At 36.0% G+C, this 23,021-nt stretch overlaps 1 protein-coding gene across 1 annotated transcript in view; it reads left to right on the forward strand.

Moving 5' to 3' along the window:
* KMT2C (lysine methyltransferase 2C) overlaps window positions 1–23,021 on the forward strand; it is a 271,020-nt gene that overhangs the window by 152,092 nt on the left and 95,907 nt on the right. The window contains exons 8-14 of the mRNA XM_040643770.1: window positions 2,724–2,895; window positions 4,802–4,916; window positions 13,912–14,081; window positions 14,530–14,681; window positions 15,534–15,647; window positions 16,533–16,610; window positions 18,704–19,413. Coding sequence (XP_040499704.1) covers window positions 2,724–2,895; window positions 4,802–4,916; window positions 13,912–14,081; window positions 14,530–14,681; window positions 15,534–15,647; window positions 16,533–16,610; window positions 18,704–19,413 — 1,511 coding nt within the window. The remainder of the gene's footprint in view (window positions 1–2,723; window positions 2,896–4,801; window positions 4,917–13,911; window positions 14,082–14,529; window positions 14,682–15,533; window positions 15,648–16,532; window positions 16,611–18,703; window positions 19,414–23,021) is intronic.

The raw sequence follows: 23,021 nt of genomic DNA on the forward strand, positions 1-23,021 counted from the left end.
AATCACATTTCAGTTGCCCAATAGCCGCATGTGACTAGTATGGCGAGTTAAGTGGCAGAAAGTAAACTCTGGAGGTTTCACAGAAGCATTGAGACAGTGTTCCCTGCAAATTACAATAGAAGGATGAACTGAGTATCTGATAATCAGAGCACAGTATTTGCTTCAGTTTCTGTAAGTTTTGGGGATAGGCAAAAATCAAGGATTCGTTTTTAAATGTACAGAGCTTGAATGAGTAAATACTGACACTCTCTTAGTATTAAAAAAAATTCACCCTATTGTGTCATTTCTTTCAAAAATGAACTAATTTATGACATTTCCATTTTTAAATTGATTTATTTTAAATGCCGATCAAACTCATTTAAAAGTGATTTAGAAGTTCTTCATTTAAGATATATTTAATAAGACTTGATTTGTGCTAGGAAATTGAAGATACAAAGTTGAAAAAGACAAGGTGCAGGACTGTGCATGAGCAGAGTTTTGAAGGCCTCTTTGGAAAGAGCTAGGGCACAGCAAAGGAACACAATTTCAGACAGTGGGGGAACAAGTGTGTATGAGCACACAACCAGGGGGAGCAGTGCGTGTGAGCACACAACCACTGCACAGCGTGTTGTGTGAATGTGCATCGCAAACTGCTTGGCATCACCAGGAACCGTGAGTGGTCATGAGATTCTGTGGCAAAGGGAGGTAAGGGCTGTTTTTCCCTTTTTTCCTTCTTTCCCTTATGCTAGAAATTTTTGATCTTCTTTTTCTTTTAGAGCGAAAAAGGAGGTCTTGGTAAACTTTTAAACAGGGCATAACAATTAGATTCATAATTTTGAAAACTTGCTCTGGGTGTGTAGAAAATGATCAGGGAAAGGTCAGATCCATAAGCCCGGATTCCATTTAGAAGATAGTGTAATTACCAAAGTAGAGTGGACCTAACTGAACTGTACAAAGAGAAGGACAGTTGGATATGTTGGGTCAGGGAGGAGTAATAGTGATATTAAAGTTTCTGCCTTTACCCAGCTGGTTGAGAAAAAAGGGAGCGGTTTAGGTTTTAAAAATGTTTTATTTTAGAGGTGTTGAGTTTTGAGTATTTTTTTAAGAACATCTGGCTATTGAGGTCCCATGAGACTTGAAAATAACATCTTGTAGTTTATAAAGAAGTTTGGGGTGGGTGATAAGATTTGGGAATCATGGTAGTATTTTATAACATGGGAGTTGGTGTGATCACAAAGAGAAACCATGCGGAATTATAAAAGAAGGAGCAGGATGAAATCCCAAGACACTCCAGCATGTAGTGGAATTGTAGGGGTACAGAAGCCAACACAGGAGCGTGAGGGTGAGTCATGGGAGACCTAAGGAGAAATCAGGAGAAAGGTGCCGTCACAGAAGCCAAGGTAAGGGGAACCGTCATGTGGGAGTGGATAGGAATGGGAGTGCTGCAAAGTGCAAATAAGATAAGGTCAAAAAAGTAATCTTTGGATTTGATAGATCATTGGTAGCCTCTTGAACATAGCGCCAGGTGAATGGTGGGTGTGCAGCCCCCCAGGGTTCCAGCTGGCAGTCCAGATACACCCTGGGACTTTTGTACTGCCCTCAAACTACGAATGGTTTTTATCATTTTAAAAGGACTTTAAAATAAAAACCAAAAGTCTGTATGTCAGAAATTCTATGGCCTGTAAAACCAGTAAAAGGAATAGATTATTAGTCTGTTTCAAGATTCTTGACTGAGGGAAAGAAAAAGGTAGAAAGGGCTTAAAGCCAGAGAGGACGACCAAACCTTCAGAAAATAAAAGAGAGAAAAAAAGGTTCATATATACAGTTTAAAACAGTCTTTAGATAATCAGCTAATCAAACCATTTAGTTGAGAACGTGTCAGATATAGACATACTTACACATATCATCACATTGGTATGATTTTAGAACACATTATTTTTCTTACTGTAATATGCATGAGTTTAACTGTGTACTTGGCAAGGCAGTTTATTCTTACATTTATTTTTTGTTTTAGATGGTAAAAGAACTTAAAAAGTGCTATTTCTTTTAATCCACATTTAGGGATAGAAGATACCCATAATTATATAGATTTTTTATACCTTTTGACAAAGTGGCAATTATTATAGATGAATTTAGAATTAGTATATGAAGTTTTGTATTTGTGTATGAATATGTAGTTTCCATCTTTAATGTTCTCCTTCATACGATGTTTTCCAGTATTGAAAAGATATATTTGATCTGAATAAAAATTAGTGTTTATGCTTAAGTAGCATCTAATTGATCTTAACATTTCTTAATTTTGTCTCTTGACTTACCTTGTTAATTTTAAAATATATTTTTCATCCAAATAAAATGGTTATTTTTGCACCTCAGGGCATTTCTCGGTTGATATTTTCCTGTTTGGTTCTTTTCAGCAAGTGTACGTTGAGCATTAAGTAGGTGCCCAGCATCATCACTGGTACCAGGGATATAAAATTAGATAAGAACTGCTTATGGTCTTAGGCAGATGTAGGCACAAATATGCAAAACTACATGATTAAATTTAATGTAATTAATTTTGGATTAAATCCATTACAGTGGTTTTACTGAGACCGTCTTCTGATTGGATATCAGTTCAATGTGGATAACCTCAAGTGTCTGAAAGATTTACCATGCAAATTCCCTTCAAGTGATTTTTAAATTGTAAAGTCAGAAAAATACTAAACTCTTATACAACAATTTCATTGTTTTACTGTTAATTATAGCAAAGGAAGATGCAAACTGTGCAGTGTGCGACAGCCCGGGAGACCTCTTAGATCAGTTCTTTTGTACTACTTGTGGTCAGCACTATCATGGAATGTGCCTGGATATAGCGGTTACTCCATTAAAACGTGCAGGTTGGCAATGTCCTGAGTGCAAAGTGTGCCAGAACTGCAAGTAAGTTTTAATTTCAACTCAAAGGTGTGTATTGAGATTAAGCGAGACCCTATTATTAGGTGCTGAAGGTCTGTGTAATATGATAAAGATTGTTCATACTGCAGCTGTATTCATTCCCACTGACTTCGTCATGTTTTAAAAAATTACTAGGTATTTTGAAACAAGTCTAAACAAAAACTAATTTTAATAATTTTAAATTCCTCTGGTTGCCTAAAAATCTAATTTCAACTTGCCAGACATTTTAAATGAATGATTTTTAACAATTTAAAAGAAGTAAGCATTAGAAAACAAAGCGACTATTTTTGAGAGAGACTGGGGTGATTTAATAGGAAAATAAACCTTATCTAATTGTGGAAAGTAGTTATGAGAATGAGTGAAAGAATTAGTGATATGTGTGAATTTTCATTCCAGGAAGAACAATTTATGCTAAGACTACTTAAAAAAAAAACAAAAGCAAACCCTGTATCTATCTGAAAAAGTTACCTTCAGTTGATCCTAGTCACCATAATCACTGAAAAAGAAGTACAGCTATTATATGGCATTTAAACGTTTGTAATGGGGTTATCCTTTCCTATTTGTTGTATTCCATCCTTTGGTTATTTCTCCAATCTTTTCTGTGATTTTTTTTTTTCTCCTGCTACTAATTAGCATGATAATTTGGGGAAGTTACCTGCATCTGTAGCAGTCTTCAAATTGTTTACAAGCTGAGGACTTTTGTAACAGGAGAAATTATGCCCACCACTGCCATAATTAGTCTGTTTTATTGGTAATTTAATTTGATAATAATAAGTGTCAAGATCTTATAATTATGTGGAATAAATAGGATGATGTGCTTTTATATTTTGGCAAAAATTAAAATACCAGCAAACATTTATTTGATATCTTATATCTGTGCCTACTTTCTTGGGAAGGAATAAGAGAACTTGAAGAAAGATTGCTTTTCCTCTAAGATCTTTCCATGTAGCCAAAGAGATAAAACATGCAATTTTATATGTAGAATTTATTAAACTGAGAAAGAAAGAACTGGAGGCCAACTAACCCATCTTCCTTTTTACTTCTATTTGTCCCCAGGTTTTACTCAGGGCTCCTCTGTCAGATCTTCTTCTTGCATTCCCTAGTTTTTCTTTTCCCCTCCTCTTGAATTAAATTCTTAGTCCCTGAGAGTGGTTGATAGCCAAGAATCAAGGCAGAGCTCATGCTGTAGGCCAGCAGCCCAGTCTTTGGGGTACAGGAGTGTTCAGGGAAAGAGTTTAGGTTTTTGACTACAATTCTTAATTATTACAAGATGATTCTTATACCTGTTTATTTAGCACTAATGTTTATGGGATATTCTAAGCTCTTCAACCAGAATTATATTTAATTCTCAGTGTCTTCATTGTTCACATTTTATCGAAACCAAGAGGACTAAGCTTATTTTGTTCAGGAATCACACAACTAGAAAAACAGCAGTCTGAATACAAATACAGGTCTGATGCCAAATTTGATCCTCTTTTTATTATTTGACAGTGTCTTTCCAATTCCCGATGCCAAGATTTGTTCCTTCCCATGCAGTGGCACCTATCAGTTACAGCTCCTTCCCCTAGAAAGGATTTTACTGAGATATTTAAAAAATAAAGGTCAGAGTCATTCATCTTGCCTTACCCCTCCTTCTCTGTAGGAATCCTAACCTGGCTAAAGCAGGTTCACCATAGGTGAGCGTTCAGTAAGGATGATCCTGTAGGGACCTTAGGAAGATGTCTGTCTCATCCTTTAGGGGGTTACCTCTAACATTATCTGGGCATAGACAAAACAGACACTGAGGTATTGATGAACTGGGCAGCTCCTAGGATTGATTCTTCTCATGATTACTTATGTTATAAACATAAGTTTAAAGATAAGGCATCATTAATGCTATCTTATTTTTTAGACAATCGGGAGAAGATAGCAAGATGCTAGTGTGTGATACGTGTGACAAAGGGTATCATACTTTTTGTCTTCAACCAGTTATGAAATCAGTACCAACCAATGGCTGGAAATGCAAAGTAAGTTGTTTATTTTTTTAAGAAAAATATCATCTGTATGCTTTTTATATAGAGCAGACAAATCGGATACCTATTCAAATTTATACCTTATCATCAACTTTTTACAAAACAGCTTTATTGATGTATAATTGATATTCAATAAACCGCAACTATTTAAAGTTTGTAATTTAATTTGACACGTGTACATTTATGAAACCATCATCACCTTCAATAAAACGACCAAATTCATTACCCCTAAAAGTTTCATGGTGCTCTTTGGGAATCCCTCTTTTCCAACTGTACACCCATTCCCACCCCACCTCCTTGTCTTCCAGGCAGTCTGCTTTCACGCACCGTCAATTAATTTGCATTTTCTAGAGTTTTATATAAATGACATCATATAGTATATACTTTTTTGGGGGGGGGTCTAGCTTTTTAAACTCAGCATGATTATTTTGAGAATCAGCCATATTTTTGTGTACCATTAGTGATTCCTTTTTATCGCCAAGTAGTGGCCATACCACAAATTGTTTATCAGATAACTTGTTGGTGAACATTTGGGTCATTTACAATTTTAGGCTATTACAAAAAATGCTGTTATGAGCATGTTAACATATGTATGGTGCTTCATGGCTTAGAAATTGTTTTTGAATGATTTATCTTTAATCTTCTCAGAAACTCTCGGAAATGTAGTGACCCCATGAGGATACAGAAACACAGAGCAATAGTTTTAAAATCCATTAATTTAAAATCCAGAACTAAAACACACTACATTTTGGTGATTATGTAGTGATTTTATATGTACATCACATTTTTAAATGTGTATAAATACACTTGTATTAAATATTTGGAATCATATAAGTGTATGTATGTTGTCTCTCCCCTTTGGTAGTTTTAGTAAGTGATTATTTACTTAGATATTTATTTTATAGATGCTGTTAAAGATTCTCTTGGTTTTGAGAGTTAGAGGTCTGTAGACATTTTTCCATTTTTTCATTGCTTAAGATATCAGTCTTTCTGCTTGGTGTGACACTTTTAAGATGTATTTTCAGTTATTTTTAATTTTTTCTGGATATTCTTTTAGTCAGTGGTTCTCCCTTCTTCCGTCTATTTTGTTATTTGCATCTTTATGGCCTTGTGGTGTTCTGTACTGGTCTCTTTACACTTCCTGAGGAATATACTGAGGCTTTGTCATCTGTACCTCTAAACCCTGTAGGTTGGCTGATAACTTTACCTACTGGGCAGAGTTATTAGTATACCCCCAGGTAAACAGCAACAAATTCTAGAAGTGCTTGTCTATGGAAGTACAAAATATTTAAACTCTTAAAGTGAAAGTAGAAGAATAAAACAAATTTGTCTTTCTCAACTGACTGAATAAAACTAATTTTTTTTCCCTGTTTGGAAGATATTTACAAACTATTTACTATGACTTTTCTTTAAATGTTCTCTAGGATGGATCTGTCATAAAAGTAGTTCATGTGCTTCCTCTGAAATCTATATAGGCAAACTAATAAATTCCAGATGATGGCTGGTGAGGCCCTAGTGGTTAATTGTCCAAGTTTACTTATTTGTAGAAGCAGAAAAGGGACTAAAACTCAGGTTTCCTGTCTTATAATGGTTTATCCCATATATGGTGCTCTCTCCCTGTGCTGTCATACTATTCTTACTGAGTAGCAGGGCTTTTCTCTTTAGATTAAGAAATTCTTGATCTAATTTTCATTTTGTATTAGGGTGTAGATCAAAAGCCTCTAGATCCATAGGCTGTCTCTATACATCCCCCAGGTTGAGTTGGTTGTGTTTTCTTTTTCAGTATCTAAATTTTATAGAACAGAAATGAAACTAGGCATAAACTTTATCTTCAATAATTACACGGACTTTTAAAAAATAAAAACTAAATAGAATTTATAAAGTAATTACTAATTTCATCTGACATACAATTTTGCTTTGAAACTAAATTGCCAAGATTGGGTTTAATAGATATTTTCTCATGCCCAGTTCAGTGTGTAAGCTTTTCCTTTGGCTTTAATGATGCCATACAGAGAATGCCTATTGTATTATTGCATAAAAATAGTATTGATAATGCCGTGACCCTGTTAACTAGTTCAGACCTCAAAGTGCCAGCAAGCAGTGCTTCAACATTAGATGTAATGAAGTGTCACTCAATAAGTATAAAGTACACCATTGTGGTACAATTGAGATCTGTACTAAATGGGGGAATCAATCCAATTATTTCTAAAATATGGAACATTAGTTCCTCATTTTAAGTTACTGGTATGTTGTTTGCCCTTTAACTGTTGTCAGTTGGTGTCAGTGAAGATAATCCTCTCTGCTGGCTCCATGGATGGTGCATTGTTCCCTGTGCCATCCAAACAGCTCATTCTTTTTACCATAATTTACTGTGTAAAATCTTGCATCTTTTGTACACTCTTGACGGCACTTGGGACTAACATGATAATAAATACAAATGCTAAATGCAGGTATTAAAATCTGCATTGTGGTATCCTTGAAGGTCGGTTAAATTTTAATTTTTTTAATGTTAGCATTTCTATGAAAACTTTACACTTTTCAGAAAACAGCCCTCCCAGACCGCATCTGTGATCTCTCTGCATCCTCACTCTTTTGTCCTAGCGGCACAGAAACGCGCTCCTGTTACCTGTGCACCGCCCTTCAGTTGACTTCAGCGGGGCGCGCTTCAGACAGGTGGGGTGGAGTGGGGTGCCCGAAATGGCCCCTGGAACCCGAGGGCGGGGGTCAGCCTCCAGGTGGAGGCTTCCTGGGCTGCCGGGATTGCAGGCTGTGAGGTGGCGCCAGCCCGAGGCTTCTTCCAGAAGCTGGGAAGGCGTTCCGGCCGCGGGAAGGAAGGCTGGCGGAGTTGGGGTAGGGGATTGTTGTCCTAGGAAGGTCCTGGAAAGGGAGGCGAGCTCTCCTGGAGGACCGCGACGACGCGGTGCGGGTGAGGGGGTGGGAGGGGACGCGGAGGGAGACCAGCACCTGTGCCAACGCCCCACCACGCCGGGAGAGGGGCACCTGGAACTTGCGGCGCGTCACCTGGTTCTGGGGCGGTGGGCGGGGAGTTCGGTGCGGCCGTGGCCCGAGGGTGGGGTCTGCAGGGGAGGGGCCTTCTGCCCCAGGGACGGGAGCCTGCGGTAATTGCCCTCAGGTGCGGCTCGGGGAAGGCGGGGCCTGCGGGCGGACGAGGTGCGAGCTGCCGCCGGCCTCTCCGCAGTTCCGGTCTTTTCCTTCTGCTGGACGCGGAGCTTCCAGCGTGTTCTCTCGTCATTATTGGGCTACAGAAAAAAACCCGCGGTCGACAGATTGTACGCTTATGCTTTCATCTCCTCCACACACCTTTACTTGCCCTTTTACTTTTCTGAAATAGGAAGGTGAATTCGAAATTTTTCTTTACTTTCTTAAGGAAAAAAGCGTATTTTTTAAGACTATAAATTTACCTTTGATTATAGCTTTGGCTGCAAGCAGATATGTTGTAATTGTAGCTATCTGTGTGTACATCCGACCTAATCACTGTATCATTTTGTTTTTAAGTTGTGCTTAAGCATGTTAACTTCTGCTTTAATTGTATTTAACGCAATAATTAGTGTTTTTTCTACTTCACAAGTATTTTGATACTTGTGTAGTGACTTTAAGGTGTATTATGCGTGTTTATTAATTTTATTTAGATAGATGAAGTCCTTTTTATTTCTTGACTAGCTGATTGGACAACCTATTAGGATGTAGATGAAATTGACCACTGCAGTTTTCCTCATCAGCTTCTCCTTGTATTTTACTTTTCCTTTTGTAAACAGTACTAATAATTTTTGGTTGTTATTTAGCGGGTAGGTCAGGTCAGTGTTGATATGTTGTGCTTTTTATTTTTTATTAGTGTAAAGCTACTCTCTTGTGTAATGCCCCCCCCTTTTGAACCAGCTATTTTTGTTTGTCCGACAATATGGCCTCATAAGGCTTTAGTTTACCAGTTGAATGTAATCTGTTCACATCTTTTTTATTTTGGATCCTTCTGTGTCATTTAAAAAAAATTTTTTTTGAAAGGTTTAATAGAGTTAACTATTTAGATTAATGGTTGCAATTGAAATGCTTGGCTATTTTAAGACAAACTAGTTCTTTTGATTTCCTTTCTGTTTTTCTGTTCCTTTTATTTTCTGCAGTGACTTGCAATTAAGAATCTTATTTTGTGAATGTTAAGTTAGAAATGTTGAAAGTATAAGTGTTTTCTTCCCCCACTTACCAGTGAAAATGGAGAAATGAGCAATTTTCCTTTTCCTTTCTCTCCCCTCTGTTTTAAATCAAATGAGACTGTAAACCTTGTCACTTTTTCCTTGCAAAAAAATATATTTTCTGTGTAAATTTCAATCTCATTTAACCACCAGTCTTCTTTGGATTCTTGGTTATGCTTCATTAAGGAATAGCAATTTTTCTGATAATCCTGCAAATCTGAGAGAGACTGTTGTCTTCAGACTATGATAAGAACTTGTTTGGTACTATTTTATTTTACAACTTTTTCTTTTTTTAGGCTGTGGAACCCTGACCTTACCCTGCCTCCCCCCCAGTTTTCCCAGTTTGTGTTATCACAGAAGAAAAATCTTACCCCCTCCCCCTTTTTAATGTTCACTTAACTGTAATCCTTTTCTCTACTTAAGAGCTTTGGGATCTTTATTTTTGTCAGCTCTTTGAATTTGCTTCCAGGTTGTATCTGATTGTGGTTCTGCATTCCTTAGTATTGCCTGGAACATGTTGAACACTGTCGGTGTCTAGTCAGGCCCAGAAACAGGTCCAAAGAAGTGTTGGTTAACTGTGCTTTTTTTTTTTTTTTAATATTGCCATCTTTAATGTTAGTCTCTTTAATGTTTAGTCTCTTTAATGTTTAGTAATAGCTAGATAATTTTGTTTCCTGCTTTTTATTCATTATCTTCTTTATTATGTTTTTCATTATCTAGGAAAATGTCTTCAGAATGCTGGGTTTATTTCTCGACATTCACTTTTATCTTTGTCTTGCTCTCTTACTAATTTGCTCTCTATCACAGTCTGCTGTGCTCTTTCACAGTGACTGACTGAATCATGTATAATATTGCTAAGAATGCAACTGGATAGTTTTTTAAAGAAATTCTGTTCTGTGGAGGTATATAATATTGGTAAAAGATTAGGCTGTGAAGTCAGATCTCCACTCTTCCAGTTACTAAATACAGGAGCTTTGGCAAATTATTAAGCCGATTTCCCCCCGCCCAGAGAATGTTATTAGAACTTAACCTCACAGGGGTGTTGGCTTTAGAGAGATGATGCATATAGTGTCCATCATAATGTCTAAATTAAGGACCCAAAGAATTATTCTGGAGTTTTCCATAGGAAGGCTTATCCACCGAGTAATTTGAAGAATGATCCTTTCCCTCTACTGTTAAATTCTTTCATAGGTGTCTATAGTCTTTAGTCATAATTGTTCATTTGTTTAACATTGGAAGGCCTACTGTCTGGCAAACACTGTGGAGGGGCCAGAGATGCACGTGGGCAAACAGGTCTGACTTCATGGGGGTGTCAGACTAGTGAGGCTGCTCATGCTGAAGTAAGGGTAATCTTTTCAGGAACTTTGTTTTATACCAGTCATTGTCAGGTAGGTTTCTTTTTCCTGTTTCTCTGTCAAGAATGCTGTGTGTTGGTATGTCATGAATTCTTTGAAAAATAATTTTAAACTTTAGAAGTTGGAAAAATAAGAATACCCATACCATTTACCTTTTACCTTTGTTAGGGTTTCAGTATCATTGCGTGTACTCTTTTTCTCTCTTCTTCTTCCCTCCGTCTCTGTTTTTAGCCCTACCATTTGAGGGTAATTTACATATACTGTGTCTTCTTTACCCTTAAACACTTAAGTGTGTATTTCCTAACCATAGGGATATTCTTACATAATCACAGTGCTGTTATCACCTTCATATGTTTATATCAGTATAAGTATTTTCATCTAATCTGTTATCCATATTTCAATTTTGTCACTTGATCTAATATCCCGTATAGCATTCCCACCCACCCATGTGGGTTCCAAGATCTACTCTAGGGTAGGCTATTATATTTAGTTCTCACTTTGGACTCTTTTAATCTGGAAAATATCCTGAGTCCTACTCTGTCTTTTTGATTTTGACATATTTTGAGGAATAGGGTTCTTCCCCACATACCTGGGTTTTTTTTCCTCGAGATAGAACTTTTCTCACTTTGTCTTTGTCTGATACCTCTTCCCAGTTTAATATAGAGTTTTGCATCGTTGGCCAGAATACTGCCCAGGTGATGATGTGCCCTTGTCAGGGTGCCTTTGCTAGAGGCACCTGGTGCTCATCCTGCCCTCATAGGTAACGTGCATTCTGATAATTTGGTCACACTGCAGTTAAACTGCTCCAGTATTTTTTTCCGTCTCTCGTAATTAATAAAACATTATATGAGGAGATATTTAAGACCATGTGAATATCTTGCTCCTCAGAATTTCCTCCAAGATTTTAGGAACCATTGCTTGATGCATTTTTACATGTTGGTTGTAAAATGATGCTTTTGCGACTCTAGCATTCCATCACACTTGCCAGTCAGGCCTCTGCACTAAGCAAGAACTTTCCCTTCTTCTACATGTCACAATTATTTGTTTATTGTCAGTATTGACTGAAAAATTCATGTTATTTTCAGTAATTCATAATTCTTTACCTAATCTATTTTATGCTCAAATTGTCCTACATTTCCCTTTGGTAGCCTCTGTAGGCTGGCTCCTGTGCCTTTGTGACATGTCCTCACCATTTATTGGAGCACTTTGTTACATTTTGGCATCGCAAGATGTCCCAGCTCATCTCACATCTCCCTGCCCCAGCCTGGGAATCAGCCTTCTTTCCCATATGTAGGTCCGGTTCCTTTAGTGGAAAGTGGGTGCTCGGTGTGCTCGTTGGTACAGGGGTGTTTGCTTCTTTGTCCTTTCAGCAGATGGGGCAAGAAATATGTGCATGTATTTACATGCATACACACGTACATACACAAGTAAATGGGCCTGTAATCACATATGTACATAATTTATAAATGACAATTCTCTGAGTAGAACTGTTTATATAACTTTGACTTTTGAAAGCATGTTAATATCCTATATATTTTTAAAAAAGGGAATAAAATCAATTACTGAGAGCAAACTGAGGTAGGTTTGTTTATTTAAGTGAACAATTGAGTAAACATGTTGATGTTGTTGGGACTACAGAAGAATAGATATACAAGAATGGGAGAAGGCAAGAACTCAGTGGGAGGGATCAGAATTGGAGTTATTGGTGTAAATTCATTTATAAATTGTGTATGTTTGAGTATATATGTTAATTCTTACCTCTTGAGCCCCCAGTTTTGTATCCTGCTTTATTTAATTCTTTTATTGAATTTATGATTGACTCTCTAGGGTTTTCCAAATACACTATCTTGTCCTCTACAGATAGTTTTGTTTTTTCTTTTCCTATTGTTCTGCCTCTTTCCATTTGTTTCAGTGTTTACATTGGCTTCAGAACCATGTTAACTAAACAGTAGTAGAAATAGGTGGCATCTTTGCTTTGTTTCTGACTTTAGTGGGAATGCCTCGAGGGTCCCCCAGTTAAGTACAATCCTGGCTTTATAAGCAAGAAGTGTGTGTGTATCACATTTAGAAAATACCCATCCATTTTTACTTTCTGAAGAGGTTTGTTTGTTTGTTTGTTTGTTTTAAAAGGCTCGGCTTTTGATTTTTTCCAAAAGCTTTTTCAGTAATTTGTACAGTAATTTGTTTTTTCTTTTCAGACCTAACAATATGTCAGATTTTACTAATAAATTTTCTTTTCTTTTTTCTTTTCTTTTCTTTCGTTTTCTTTCTTTCTTTCTTTCTTTCTTTCGTTCTTTCGTTCTTTCGTTCTTTCTTTCGTTCTTTCTTTCAGAGAGAGAAAGTGCAGGCAGAGGTTGGGGGGTTGGGGGCTTGGGGCATGGGAGGGGCAGAGAGAGAGGTAGAGAGAGAACCTCAGGCCCACTCCATACTGAATGCAGAGCCCAACGCTGAAGCAGGGCTTGATCTCACTACCCTGAGATCATGACCTGAGCCAAAATCAAGGGTTTGACACCTATCCAACCCACCCAGGGGCCCCTAGATTTCCTAATATTTAACCATTCTTGCATATGTTGTATAAACTCTGTTTGCTGATATTTTATTCAGGATTTTTACCTCGATATTTATGAGTGCATTTGTTTTAAATCTGTAAGACTTTAGCAAATCTTTGGTTCATGCTAGTTTCTCTTTCTTTGATAAGCAAATCTTTCATATACGGCAGCTCAAAAAAGTGGTTTCTTTTTTTCTGGTGTTTTAGATTGGAAATTGGGGTGGGTAATGAGAGCTTACAGTTTATCAGCTGTGTGCCCAGGATTTTAAGATGAGTTGGTTAAAGGTGCAGCAGAGGGTGATATTGGGCTTCTGGCAGGCCTTGCACTCCACAGACAGTTCTCCTTTTTAAGGATAGTGCCATTCTGTGTTCTGAAAATATGAGAACACGTAATTGGATTTTGAGGTGGATTTTACTTTCACAATTTCGGACTCCAAGTCATTTGGAGTGGATCATGATAGTTCTTCAGTTTGAATTCTTGCTTTTAGTTCCTGAGCTACCTATAAGCAAACGAAGTTGTTCAGAAGCACCGGTTTGTTTTCACGGTCCAGAGTTGAATAGACTTATTCTGGGATATGTTTCTTTTTTGAAGTTTGGGTTGCTATGTTCTTGGTTTTCTTCCTTCCCTATTTATGTTTTCTTGGATGTCTCTAGCCCCTATTTACATTTTCCTGGAGGTTTTAGTGCAGATTGAATGGTGTCTCATCAGATGTTCAAAACACACTGCTTTTTCAAAAACATATACCCTAAATTAGTGTCATGAAAATTAAAGCTTAATGTATAATGTACAAATGTTTCATTGATTTCAGAAAGGTTCACACCAGAACTGCAATACAAATGCATAACAAACTGTTTTTGTTTTCATTTTTTCTGGTGTTTAGAATTGCAGAATATGTGTAGAGTGTGGCACACGATCTAGTTCTCAGTGGCACCACAATTGCTTGGTATGTGACAGTTGTTACCAACAACAGGATAACTTATGTCCTTTCTGTGGGAAGTGCTACCATCCAGAATTGCAGAAAGACATGCTTCATTGTAATATGTGCAAAAGGTAAGAAGATACAGTTCTTCCATTGAGTGTTTGGTCAGTTCTATCCATGTGATTTTTTGCGCTACCATGTATCTTTGAGTTCCAAGCTTTTATCACTCTAATGATCCTTTGGGTACTGAGTGCTTTTAAAGGTGAAATTAAATTACACATTTATGAATCTGGAAGGCATAAGGAAGTGAATGGGCAAAAGACCAGAAATGAGCATTAAGAGGGAAATGTAAGGAGGAAATGGTTTAAAAATAAGGAAGTAAAAATATGTGAACACCTTTAATGACCTCTGAAAATGCCAATTTCTCTTCTAGAACCTTCACCAATTGCCAACCTCTATAACCCCTCTTCTGTCATTCTTAACCCTTCCTGTACGCAGTTTTCAACAGTTGCCTCTTTCCCTGGATAGTAACTTGTCTTTAAATTAGAAAATTTTATTTAAATATATTTATCACTGCAGATGGGTTCACTTAGAATGTGACAAACCAGCAGATCATGAGCTGGATTCTCAGTTCAAAGAAGAGTATATCTGCATGTATTGTAAACACATAGCAGTGGAGATGGATCCATTACAGGCAGGTGATGAAGTGGAGATGGCCGAAGTCACTGCAGGTAAGCTTGAGAATTTGGGTTTGTTTGTTTGTTTGTTTTTTGATGTTGTGCCAACCAGTGTCCAATAAATTATGTTAGTCATGATGAGGGAATCCTGTGTATCAGGTCCCATCTTATTCTTAATTTCTCAGCCTTTAAGTATACATGTGACTTGGGTCATCTCTGAATCTGATGGCTGACATCTGATCTGGCTACTCTGCAGCCCTTCTCCTACTAACCACTTGAGTTCCAGGACTGGTGTGCCTTACTCCAGTTGTGTTCTTTGAGCCAGCAGTGCAAGTTTTCAGTGTTTGGCCATATGACCTAGTTGGTACTTTATAACCTGGGTTCTTTCACTCCGAACAAGTTTTAGTTTTATAATGTCCTTCTTAAATGTTAGTTCATATCTTTTGAGCCCAAAATTTGGTTTAAGTAATTTTAGTAGTATACCATTGGTTGTAAACATAATAACAAGTTTTTTGGTATTAAAGCAGGTAAACCTGCTTACAGATCATTTTTCGTTTTGATCAATATGAATGGCAACTTTTATAAAGTCCTGTGTTATCTGTTAGAGGTTTAAGTAGACACATCTTAATTACTAATGTTTTGTTTCCAAGATGCCATCATCATACAGTTGTGGAATGTTCTTTTAAAATAATATGTCAACAGCCTTTTAATTCATAATATAGATGTTTTTACATCTACATCTAAAATGTAGATATATTTATGGTTGAAAATTTAAAAATGTGAAGAAGAATTTATGGCATTTTGGGTGATAATTTACCCTTGCTATAGCAAAGTAATAATTATTTACATAGTTAACAAATCAGAAAAACTTATTGTAAGCTAAAGAATAAATAATATTCTGTTAAGACTATAACAACGAGATGGAAGTTGAAGGACCTGAGGACCATATGGTATTTCCAGAGCAAGCAATTAATAAAGACATCAATGGTCAGGAGTCAACACCTGGAATTGTTCCAGATGGTAAGATGTTTTTGGTAATGGATATAGTTTATTTTCTGAAGAAAATGTGTATATACAGTGAATACGTGAAATTTACTTAAAGTTTACTATCCTAAATAAAAATAAGCCACAACATATAGTCACTTAGGAAATTGTTTAGAGAGGAGCTTTGTAGTAAAATAACATTTGAAATTAATAGAGAAAGGGCATGTATATATTTGTAGTTCAGCAGCAATCTAGACATAATCATAAATATATACTTTGGGGGCCAAGTGATTTTCATTAAAAAGCAATTTATTATTTTCTTTTTCTTTAGTTATATTTGTAATTACTAACTAGAGCTGTTACTGATTGTGAGATGTTTCATGCTGAGATAATGAAAAATTTATTGTTTTAGATTGTCTCAGTGGTTCTGTGGAGGGTATTTCAGTTATTTCAATGATATTTCAATTAAGCTTTTTGCAGTGTTGATAATAGCTATTACTATACTTGAGGATGTGGAATTAATGAGACAAGGTTGGGGAAAACTTATTAAATTTAATCTTGGGTTCATCTGACAGTCTGGGATTTTATGTGAAATTTTATATAGATTGAGTGTATACATACAAAGCCTCAGTTTTGCATTTAACAACTTTCATTAAAAGGTATATTGCATAAGATGTAAAGTGAAGAAAAATAAGACAAAGCTATCTGTAACAATACATCTTGTCATAGTGCATAATCAGATTCCTAATTTCATCTCCATACCCTACTTTTACTAATAAATAGTAACAGTGTGTTTTGTGCTTATATTGAGAATTGGCATTTGGCAGTGGGATAAAAATCTTACTCAACTTACTACTGAGAAAGCAATGTTAGAGAAATTTTGAGTCCTTGCTAGAGATTCCATAAATGTGTCATTCACAGCAGTTCACATCCACACAGAAGAGCAGCAGAAGAGTAACCCACCAGAAAGTCTTGATACACACGGTCTTCTCATTTCTGGTAAGCGTACTATCTAATTTGATTGAATTACAGCATAATGCTTTTATGACTGCTATGCAGATTCGAGTCATGATCTATTAAGTTAATTTTTCAAATGAATTATCCCAAAGAATTATTTACTATTGCTATATACACATTACAGTAATGAAATCTTTTAGTTAAGCGATCCTTTTCTTGAAAAGAATTGGCATTGGATTTCTAAAGGAGGTTATATTCTCTGTAGAGTTGCTAAATCAAGTGTTCGTTATTAAACAAGTCAAAATCAGGGGCTTCTGGGTGGCTCAGTCAGTTAAGCGACTGTCCTTGGCTCAGGTCATGATCTTGGGGTCCTGGGATCAAGCCCTGTGTCAGGCTTCCTGCTCAGCGGAGAGTCTGCTTCTCCCTCTTCCTCTGCCCCTCCCCCCTAGCTCGTGCTCTCTCACTCTCAAATAAATAAATAAAATCTTAAAAAAAAATAAGTTAAAATTATTATAGAAGACTAGGAGTAGAGCATAATAGAACTGCTTGGGATGAAGAGCATGTTTACACTTTCATCTTAATACTTCCCGCCTAGAGGGGCGCCTGGGTGGCACAGTGGTTAAGCGTCTGCCTTCGGCTCAGGGCGTGATCCCGGCGTTATGGGATCGAGCCCCACATCAGGCTCCTCTGCTGGGAGCCTACTTCTTCCTCTCCCACTCCCCCTGCTTGTGTTCCCTCTCTCGCTGGCTGTCTCTATCTCTGTCGAATAAATAAATAAAATCTTTAAAAAAAAAAATACTTCCCGCCTAGTGTACAAGAAGAATATACTTGTAGTCTGCATGTGTGTTCCACATTTTCTTCTTTGCCAGTGAGACTTGAGGTAATTGGTCTTCTATTAACCATAATTTTGGCTTTGTGTGGCATTAGGATAAGTTTTTTCACTTGAGTCACTCAAATGATTGCATTCATTATATGTAATTTTCTGTTTTAAAACATCTTTTTTCTAATCATTCTTTTTTAATGTTAAGTATTTTTGAAGCATTTTTGTGTGTAAAATTATTTGGTATGATCAGATCTGTTATTTGATGTTTTTTTTTCCTTTATCCTCAACTGTAGTCTTTCAGGGAGTAGGAATGAAAAGTGGGATTTCACTTTGATAACAATACAGATTCAGTGTAGTCACCACAGTAAATAGTAAATGAGGAAATTAATAACTTTCTCGGTGTAACTTAGAAATGACCTCGATAGTATTTGGAATAAGTGCTTTTTATCCAGTGATCTTACCTGATAGAGCCACGTAGGACTCATGTAAGTTGGATCTCTGACTTTGTTTTTAGGCATGATTGGGTTAAACGCTTAACACACTAGCACCCTGACTTAAAATTTACCAGTTAGTGACTTTAGATATTTCTGATATCTAATTATGTTTATTGACTTGCTAAGCTTTGACTGTTTAATTATTGATGATGAGGAAATACAAAGATTATATCCAAAAAATGTATATGTTAGCAGGTACAGCTAATAAGTAAAATAAGTCTTTTCTATCTGTGATTGTTACTCATAGTCTGCAGAATGAGTTTCAGTTACTTCAGTGATATTTCATTTGAGTTGTGTACATCCGAGTGCCTGCTGTTGCAAATTCGCTTTATATTCTAGACTAGACTTTTTAACTTGGATACCTCAAGTAAGATCACTGAGCCTCATTTTTCTAGCTGTTGAAAGAGTATAACTTTGCCTACAAAGTTGTAAATCTTTTTGTAAATGTTCAAATTGTAAAACATCATATATGTTTAATAGAATTATATTAGAAGTTCTGTTTTAATATTTTTACCAGAAACCACCTTAAACTCTGGGGATCCTATTAAGGTGATGTTTTTGTAGCTTTTCTGGCCTGATCTGTGACCAGTTCTAATTCATAAATCCTGGTACATTTTGGTCTTTATTCATTTATAATTGTTTTTCTTGATAAATACCTTCTGATTTAAGTCAGGGTTTAACCATAAATGTGCTTTGGAAATCCCTTGTCTCCCCCACCCCCCCCCTTTCCTGCTGGAGCCTATTATTTTTAAGCCAGAAAATTTTAAATTTTTAAATTTACAAGTACATTAACATAACAAATATTTCAAATTTTGTAGAATCATCCCAAGATAAAATGAATCCTGAAATAGAAAATCAGACTTCTCATGAAGTTGATAGTGAAAAAATGGAAATGTCTTCTAAAGTAATGCGTATTTGTGAAGATCAAAATGAAAACAAAATGGAAGTGACAGAAAATCTTGAAGTCCGTACGCACCAGATCATTGTGCAGCATGAGGACCTGCAGTTAGAGGAATCCAAAATGTTGGCATCTGCGGAAGAATCACAGCCTCCAAAATTGACCATTGAATCTGCCACTGTTCCACCAGAAACCTTAGTGTCCCCGTGTAAGGAAAGTACTTCTTTATGTTCTAAGGAACAGTTGGCTATAGAAAGGGTACAAGAAGAAATGGAACAGAAAGCAAGTTCTGAATCTTCCACTGCATTTACGGACTTTGAAATGGCTCCTGCAGCTGAGAGTTGTTTGAAAGATGGTTTATGCCGAGAAGACAAATCTGTGAAATTACCATCTGAGACAGAGTTGTCATTTGTGTCTGCAGCAGACATAAGCAAGGCAAATGTGTCTTCCTCTCCACTTTCTTCAGACTTGCCTTCCCAGGACATACTGCACACTTACCCTTCAACCCTCAGTGCTTCTGTTGGAAACATTATGCCAACAACATATATCTCAGTCACTCCAAAAATCGGCATGGGTAAACCAGCTATTACCAAAAGAAAATTTTCTCCTGGTAGACCTCGGTCCAAACAGGTAGGGCGATTTTAATGATACGGACAGAAAAATCTTTTGGAACAATAATATAAAATAAGGCATATGTGAAACTTTGGTTTGGAGGGTAATTTTTAATGTTTTCAAGTAGAACTTACATGTAATGTTGACCAAAGTGTTTTGGCCAATTTTTTTTTAAAGCTGTAAATGAAGACTAATTTATTAAACTTAAAATGATCTTATTCAGAATTTCAACTTAGTTGGAACATACAAATGCAACCGATTTGATTACAGTTTCTAATAGAAAACACTTAAATTTTTAAATTCTATGCCACGGTAACAATAGAGCCTTAAAAAAAAACAGTGACATTTTAGGTATATTGAAATTAACATTTATTTTTCCCCTCTATGATATTTGTTTGATATTTTTCTTTGTCAATATTTTTAACTGCTTAAGCATCAAAATTTACTAAGGGAGTTTTTCATCTTGGGTTTTTCTCATTTTGATTTTTCTGTTAACTGCTAACTTCCTTGTGACCCCCCCGCCCCCTAAGTTAGGACTTAGTTCAGTGTTCTCATGGAAAAGTCTTAGAATTGCATTGTTGATCCTTAGGAAGTGAGGGGAGTTCTTCCCATGACCTAAGTAGTGTGGATTCTACCCTTTAAGGGTAAGTTCCAGTTCTTTTTAGTGGGATTTAAGTGAAACTAACTGGAAGACAAAGTGAGACACTGTAGCTAATATTTTATTTATTCTACAAAATTTCTACTTTCTGAAGTTTTTATAAAATGGCAAGATCTCAAACAGTGCAGTGTTTAGTCACAATGGTAATTTGAAGTTTCAGGTCTCATGATTTAAGTTGCTTCCAGTGATTAAAGTTTGACTTTCTAGGAGTAGAATTATCTTGGTCTTGATCATCCAGTTTTGGAATCTGAAGATAAGTAGAAAAGCAGAATTTTATATTAATGTGAGAATTAGTCTCCTCTAAATTCCAGATATATTTTATTCTCTAAAGACAGCAAGTTACATACCAGAGGCAAAATAATTGCCTCATGGGAGAGAACTATTTCTCTGTGGCAAAGACATATGGAGTAAACTAAGACTTTCCTTCCTATATTCCTTTCTCTAAGTGTTTTCTGTGATATTTATTTTATGTTCTACCAAGAGAGGGTTTTCTTCTCAAATCAGTTCTTCTCCTCCTTACTCTTTTGTTTTTTTTTTAAGTAATTGTTAAGTAACAGTTACGTGGTTTTGGCTCTGAAAAAACTTTTAGCAATGGAAATTTGAATCTCTAATTTAATTTTGGTTCAGATATTTACATTCTTTAAAGATACTACATCATAAGTATTCCTGTCAAATTTTACTGTATAGAGACTTCTATTCCAGCTGAGAAACCATTAGGATTACTCTTCTGTTGACTTAATGTTCTAAAATCTATGTGCATGTGAGTCTGAGTGTGTGTTCGTGTATGTGTATGAGAGTGTCTTCCAGGTTTATCCCATTTTATGTGACCCACATCCTAATATTTGTTATTGCTTCTGCTGTATTCTCTTTCAGTTCCCAGTTCTGGTAGTATTCTACTTTCTGTTGAGTTGCCATTGTCTCATTACTTTTTTGTAATCTGATGCTAATCTCAAACCATTCATGCATATTTAACCTCTTAGCTTGGTTTTAGTTGTGTCGCAAACAAGCTTCGCTTGGTGATGCACTGCTGTCTTTGTGGAGAGTATGAATGGGGTAGAACAAGACAGCTCTTTTATTTTTTATTATTGCTGACGAACTATTCCAGTGTATATCTTTATGTTGGAAATCCAGAGTTTGTTACTCTGTTTTATGAATTTCTTTGATGTCAGGAATTCCTGTTCTGTCTTTGGTTTGTGTTTATTTTGCATATTCTTGGTAGTGGGGACTGGGTATAAAAGGAGATGGATGTTCATGGCTGTGATTGTGATATAAGCAAGAGTCTTCGGTGTTCAGCTGTGTTTTGATTGTTAACATCAGTAGTGTTTCCATATTTTGTTGAAGATTCTCTGGTCTTTAACAGTATAGTGAAGACTGTCCTAACCAAAGAACTGCACATTTCATTGGTTAAATGCTGGTTCGTGGTGGTCAAATCTTTATGTTTATCTTAACCATTTTCTAATATTATGTGAGGTTTTCTAAGGAATTCACTTAGAAATTAAATGAATACTTTAATTAGAAACAAAATCTGAAAGCTTTAAAATTTGATGTGACAGCTAATGATTGGATTATTGAATGTTTTCTGGAGAAAGGAATTAGCCAGTAGAAGGCTAAGCCAGTGCTGTCTAGTAGAAATATAATGCAGGCCTCATAGATCTAATTTAAGGATTTCTAGCAGTCCCACTTAAAAGTAAGCAGGTGAAATAAATTTTAATGTTTTATTTAACTTTATTAAAATGTTTTTACATATAATAAATATATAATAAACACAATACAAATATATAATTATATATAATAAACATAATATAGCAATATATAAATAATTGTATATAATAAAAATTATTAATGAGATATTTTACATTCACTTTTCCTGCTAAGTGTTCGAGATCTGATTTCTGACCACTTGCATTAGAAGTACTTTGTAGCCTCATGACTAGTGGCTACCTTATTGGACAATGCAAGGGCAAGCATTTTTAAAAACAGGGAAATTTTAGTTCCAGAAGGAGAAACATTTGAAAAGAAATACGAACTGAATTTAAGAGTGATAAATTAAGAATGATGCTCTATTTTCACTACTTTTAAGTACTGAAGTAGAAAAGTCTTCATCCTCCAGTTGCTCATAGGACACATTTTAAAATGATGGTAAAAACCATTTGTTGTAGCAACAATTCACTGTGTATTTTCAGCATGTATTAGGTTATCAATATAGAAGCCATGCATAATGTACACATATATGTTCATATGCTGTTGTATATACACATACGAGTACATATATATGAGTATGTGTGTAGGGATACTGGAGTATGGAAGAGTATATAAATATACATCACTGTTCTGAGTCGGAGAGGTCAGGACAGAGACCATGGAATCTGTACAGGATTATTTTCCCTTTAGAAGAGATTAATCATTGAAGTTGATTGTTTAATATTATACTTTTTATATGGAAGATTTTAGGTGTTATTTATACTATTTTCTTTATGAGGTGTTTCAAGTGTATCTCTGATGTATGCTTAAAAACCTTACTATAGGAACAGTAATGTAAGTTTTTCTGATGGTTGTGGATAGAAAAGGTTCCTTTTTCTTGTTTTTACTTCCTCATTTCAGACACAGGATTTCCCAAAGATGAAGAAGAATATAGACATGATAGGTAGTAGGAGAAGGAAATTGGTGAAGCAATGACAGGCAGCCAGCCGGTTGGACATGGATGGGTTCATATAAATTGTCCCAGTGAATCAGTTGGCTTTTCTTTCTTCATCCTTTATTGAAGTTATTCATTTATATATATTTTCGTGTTTCATTTTTTCAATATTTTTGTGGGTATATCCATTTTGGACCTTAGGTTTAGAAAAGTCATTATCGGCCAACTGCATGTTATAATTGCCTGAGGAGCCTTGAAAACATATCAGTGCAATGACCCCATCCTACACCAAATAAAACAGCCCTGTAATCTTTCATGTTAGCCCTGCAAGTA

This window comes from Ursus maritimus, unplaced genomic scaffold, assembly GCF_017311325.1.
Source record: "Ursus maritimus isolate PB19 unplaced genomic scaffold, ASM1731132v1 scaffold_3, whole genome shotgun sequence".
Taxonomy (NCBI): Eukaryota; Metazoa; Chordata; class Mammalia; order Carnivora; family Ursidae; genus Ursus; species Ursus maritimus.